Here is a 5,395-nt window from a genome sequence, read left to right on the forward strand (position 1 = left end):
CCCTTTAAATAGTGCATACTAAATAATTTAAATTTAGCCTACTACTACAACCATAGTATTTACCAGCAACATAAAGTGAAACAGAGGCAGATGTGTCCTGCCACAGTCAGTAACAAATAAACAGAAAACAGTAGTGGTCAAATACAAATAAGGCAACAAGAGAAGTATCCTACACTTCTCTTTTGTAAAGTAAATCTGAACAGCCTATATGGGCGTCTACATCAACTATATGATTTGCCTGAGAAGCTGGACAGGACAAAAAAAAATATATATATATATATATATATTTTTAAAATTTGTGGCGGACGTAATTCTTTCGTGGCGGGCCGCCACAAATAAATGAATGTGTGGAAAACACTGGGTTTCCAATGTTCTCCCTCTGCTTGCAGCAAGACAGCTGCAAGACCATCCTTTGAGGCATCTGTTGAGATTTTGAGTCTTTTGGTTGGATCGTAGTAGGTAAGCACTGGTGCAGTTGTTGGTGTGATTTTTAAAATCTTCCATTATTGTTTATGTCTCTGTGTCCACTTGAACACTGTGGAGTCTATGGTTGTACGGTATACCGGTATTAGTATAGTACCACGAAACTAATGAATCATATACGGTACTATACCGCCCCCCCGCCGTCGTCACATCGTGTCATTGCTGGTTTACGAGCAGACAAACATGTTCCGCAGTGTACAAAAAGGTAGAACAAACACATTTTGGCTTAAAAACTAAAGATAAAGGTTAAGTTATAACACCGAAACGCCCACCGGAAGAGGTGCTTTAAGACATGGCTAGCTTCCTAGCGGCTAAAGTTCAGCTACTTCTAAATCACTAATCCTCGCCTCCATGGCGACAAATCAAATAAGTATCTTACAAGTATCATCCCTGCAGGACGAGGAATAGCTAAACATGCATGTAAACAAACGTCATTGGTGGATCTACACCTGACATCCACTGTAATGATACCAAGTGCAGGAGCGTATCTGGTCCATACTATTATGAATACGTTGATATTTTTGGGCATCACTGTAGTGGTAGGCTATGCCTACATATCCCAGGGTGCTTTGGGGCTGGGGCTTACTTCCTGAATGACTAGTAAACATGACAGCAACGCTACCTCTCTGTGTCCCTGAGCCATTCGTTATACATGGTGTCAGAGAGTGAAAAAGAACTCAAAAGTTATAACTTTATACTCCTGTGAAGCGGTGGATGTTATCTCTTCATGAATATAGCCTGGAGGAAGCTCAGTGCTGACAATAAAAACGGAGATAAGTGAAGAAAAGTTGCTAAGCTAAAAAAAAAAAAAAAAAAAAAAAAAAAAAAGCCTGCGACATGGCTGAGCTACACAAACCTTTCCTGATCGACAACTAAGGGAATATACAATGGCATCTACACAAATATCACACCCAGAACCATTTGACTTCTCAAATCCGTCAGGATGGCCAAGATGGATCAGAAGGTTTGAGAGATTTCGTGTTGTATCTGGATTAACAGAGAAAGAAGAGGAGTATCAGGTGAATTCACTTCTCTATGCTATGGGAGATGCAGCAGATGATATTTTGGCAGTTTTACCGTTGACTGATGAAAACAAAAAGAAGTATGATACAGTTAAAGAAGCATTTGAGCAGCACTGTGTGGGAAAACACAATGTGATTTTTGAAAGGGCCCAGTTTAACATGAGGTTCCAACAAGATGGAGAGAGTGCAGAAGCATTCATCACCACCGTGCACAAGTTAGCAGAACATTGTAACTATAGAGATCTGAAGGAAGAGCTAATAAGAGACAGAATTGTGGTTGGAATAAATGACAGGAGGCTGTCAGAACAGCTACAGATGGACTCAGAATTGACCCTGGTGAAGACAATACAAAGAGTGAGACAAAGTGAAACTGTTAAGAAACAACAGACATTAATGTACAACACTGCTGGAGAAGGAGACTCCAAGATAAATTTAGATGCTGTTCAGACAAGGTTTCAGCGCCTGGGGAAAAAGCCTCAACACTCAAACAAAGGCCAAAGGTCAGACACTCAAGGAGAAAAAGAGTGTGGCCGATGTGGAAAAGGACGCAGACATGCATGGAAAGACTGCCCAGCTAAAGATGTAGAATGTCGCAAGTGTCGCAAAATTGGACATTATGCAGTGGCCTGTTTCAGAGGGAAAGCAGTAAACACAGTCACAGAGTGCCAGTCAGACGGTGACAATGATCAGGAGGACTATGCTTTTCTAGGTGAGGTGCAAACACAGACTACAAGGCCTTGGATGGAAAATATACTACTCAACGGGGAAGCCATTAATTTTAAAATCGACACAGGAGCTGACGTGACATCCATACCGGAAAGTGTCTTTAAACCAACACGAGATGGCAAGTTGGAGAAACCACTTAAGAAACTGTTTGGACCGGGACGCAACCCCCTGAATGTAAAGGGCTGTTTCCAGGGGAAAATGCTGGCAAAAGGCCTCTTTACAGACCAACATGTTTATGTTGTGGCAGGACTGACACAACCACTTCTGGGACTACCAGCCATAGAGGCCATGCAACTGGTTCACAGAGCAGAGGCTGTCACAGCGACACAGCCTGAAACAGATTTCAAAGCAGCGTATCCAGCGGTGTTCCATGGGCTTGGTGAGCTGAAGGAGCCGTACCGCATAGAGCTGAAAAAAGGAGCGACACCTTATGCTCTCTCAACACCCAGACGGGTCCCACTGCCACTGAGAGAGAAAGTGCGTGAAGAACTGGATAGAATGGAAACTATGGGAGTCATATCAAAAGTGACAGAACCAACGGCTTGGTGCTCTGGAATGGTTGTGGTTCCAAAACCAAAGCAGGACAAACTCAGGATCTGTGTAGATCTCACAAAGCTAAACAAAGCAGTGAAAAGAGAACGCCATATTCTTCCTTCCGTCGACCAAACACTTGCGATGATGTCAGAGGCAAAGGTTTTCACAAAACTAGATGCTCGATCTGGATTTTGGCAAATCCCATTAACCCCAAAATCACGACCATTAACCACATTCATCACTCCTTTTGGGAGATATCTGTTCAACCGCCTGCCCTTTGGGATCAAATCCGCTCCAGAACATTTTCAAAGAAGGATGTCACAAATGTTGGAGGATTTTGAGGGCGTGCTGTGTCATGCAGATGATGTTCTTGTGTATGGCCGTGACAGACAGGAACATGACCAAAGACTGCACAGTGTGCTCCAGAAAATGCAGGAGGAAGGCCTCACTTTGAACGAGAAGTGTGAGTTTGCTAAGGAGCACATGATCTTTGTTGGTCACAAGGTTTCGGCAAAAGGCATCGAGCCCGACCCAAACAAAACAAAAGCGATTCTTCAGATGCCAGAGCCTGAATGCGCGGAGGATGTGCGCCGCCTAATAGGCATGGCAAATTACCTGTCCAAATTCTTGCCACAACTGGCTACTGTCACCGTGCCCCTGAAAGACCTACTGAGGGAGAAAAATGAGTGGGTCTGGGGGGAACCTCAACAGACTGCTTTTCAAAAGCTGAAAGAAGGACTGAGCTCACCGACAGCACTTGCTAAATATTCAAATGCAGCAGAGACTCAAGTAGCAGCAGATGCATCAGCATACGGAATAGGTGCTGTTCTCACGCAGAAACAGGCTGATGGCTCATGGCAACCAGTGACGTTTATTTCAAGAGGACTGACAGATACAGAGAAGCGCTATGCGCAGATTGAAAAGGAGGCGCTGGCAGCAACATGGGCGTGCGAAAGACTGACCTCCTACGTGCAGGGTCTACACTTCACACTCCTGACAGACCATAAGCCCCTGGTCCCACTGTTGAGCACCAGAGGTTTGGATGATCTGCCACCAAGGGTTCTGAGATTTCGTCTGCGACTCCTGAGGTATGATTATGACATTGTTCATGTCCCAGGGAAAAACCTCATCACTGCAGACACGCTGTCTAGAGCGCCGCTTCAGGACAAGATGTCACCTGGTGACTTGGAACTTGAAAGAGAGGTCCAGGTGTTTGTGAATGCTGTTGTGTCCTCACTCCCCGCTACAGACACACGATTGGAAGAAATTAAACGGGCACAACAAGCAGATGAAACATGCAAAACAGTGTCACACTACTGTCTGACAGAATGGCCGGAAAAACACACGCTGAGGCCAGACGTTGCCCCCTACTGGAAGGTCAGAGCAGACCTGTATCTTGCAGATGACCTTCTCATGAAAGGCGAGAGACTGGTGATACCACAAGCACTCAGAAGGGAGATCATGACTAAACTTCACGAAGGTCATCAAGGAATCTCCAAATGTCGCTCTAGAGCCAAGGAATCGGTATGGTGGCCTGGAATCACTGCCCACATCAGAGAGGCAGTGGACCAGTGTGAAACGTGCCAAAAATATAGAATCCAGTACAGAGAGCCGCTGATGGAGACCACAGTACCAGATCGCCCATGGCAAAAGGTGGGGATGGACCTGTTTGAATGGAGCAAAAAGACTTACCTGCTTATTGTTGATTATTTTTCTAGGTACATCGAGGTGGCAGAGCTCAGAGTTACGACATCTGAGGCCACCATTGGAGCTGTGAAAGATGCTTTTAGTCATCATGGTTACGCACAGACCGTGGTTTCTGACAATGGGCCCCAGTTTTCGTCGGAGGCATTCAGAGCATTTGCAAAAGAGTGCAGCTTCACACATGTCACGAGCAGTCCTCGCTACCCACAAGCGAATGGTGAAGCGGAGCGTGCTGTTCAAACTGTCAAGAAGCTGTGGGAAAAAGACACTGACCAAGTCAGGGCACTACTGGCATACAGAGCCACACCGCTAGAGCACGGATTCTCACCAGCGCAGTTGCTGATGGGGAGGAACCTGCGCACATCGCTGCCGCAGCCTTCAAGCAAGCTGGACCCTAAATGGCCCGAGCTGCAGGAGTTTCGCCAGAAGGATGAGGAAGGGCGACGCAAGCAAGCTGCAAACTACAACCACCACCACCGTTCCCGTGCGCTCCCAGAGCTCCCGTCTGGACAGAAAGTGTGGGTCACCACGGAAGCGACCCCTGGGACTGTATTGGGAAATGCCCACACACCAAGGTCATACTTGGTAGAGACTGACAGGGGCGTTCTGAGGAGAAACAGAATCCACCTCAGAGCCACAGGTACTCCTCCTGGACAACCACAAGTCACCAGGTCAGGCAGAGTGACAAAGGCTCCTGAGAGACTTGATTTGTAGAACTCTAAAGTATTTCAAGTTCTTGTTTGTGAAAAAAAAAAAAAAAAAGAAAAAAAAAAGAAATGTAAGCGTTTTGTAGAACTCTAAAGTATTTCAAGTTCTTGTTTGTGGAAAAAAAAAAAAAAAAAGAAGTGTAAGCGAAAGATGATTGTAATACTATGTCAGAGTTATTCATTTACAGTGGTCTAAGTTCATCTAAAATGTTTGAATAA

General features: G+C 45.3%; 1 protein-coding gene across 1 annotated transcript; it reads left to right on the plus strand.

Moving 5' to 3' along the window:
- Window positions 1–1,327: 1,327 nt before the first annotated feature.
- Window positions 1,328–4,659, plus strand: LOC133657917 (uncharacterized protein K02A2.6-like). Its single transcript, XM_062059633.1, has 2 exons — window positions 1,328–4,418; window positions 4,484–4,659. Exons 1-2 carry the CDS (start codon window positions 1,371–1,373, stop codon window positions 4,520–4,522), a joined length of 3,087 nt encoding a protein of 1,028 aa, XP_061915617.1. The 5' UTR covers window positions 1,328–1,370; the 3' UTR covers window positions 4,523–4,659.
- The last annotated feature ends 736 nt before the right edge of the window (window positions 4,660–5,395 follow it).

The sequence above is a fragment of the Entelurus aequoreus genome, linkage group LG01 (genome assembly GCF_033978785.1).
Source record: "Entelurus aequoreus isolate RoL-2023_Sb linkage group LG01, RoL_Eaeq_v1.1, whole genome shotgun sequence".
In the NCBI taxonomy this organism is placed as follows: Eukaryota; Metazoa; Chordata; class Actinopteri; order Syngnathiformes; family Syngnathidae; genus Entelurus; species Entelurus aequoreus.

Coding starts and splice junctions, on each gene's coding strand:
- LOC133657917 (XM_062059633.1), top strand. CDS start 1,371: ATGGCATCTACACAAATATCACACCCAGAACCATTTGACTTCTCAAAT. Junction 4,419..4,483: donor CAGATCGCCCATGGCAAAAG/GTGGGGATGGAC, acceptor TTATTTTTCTAG/GTACATCGAGGTGGCAGAGC.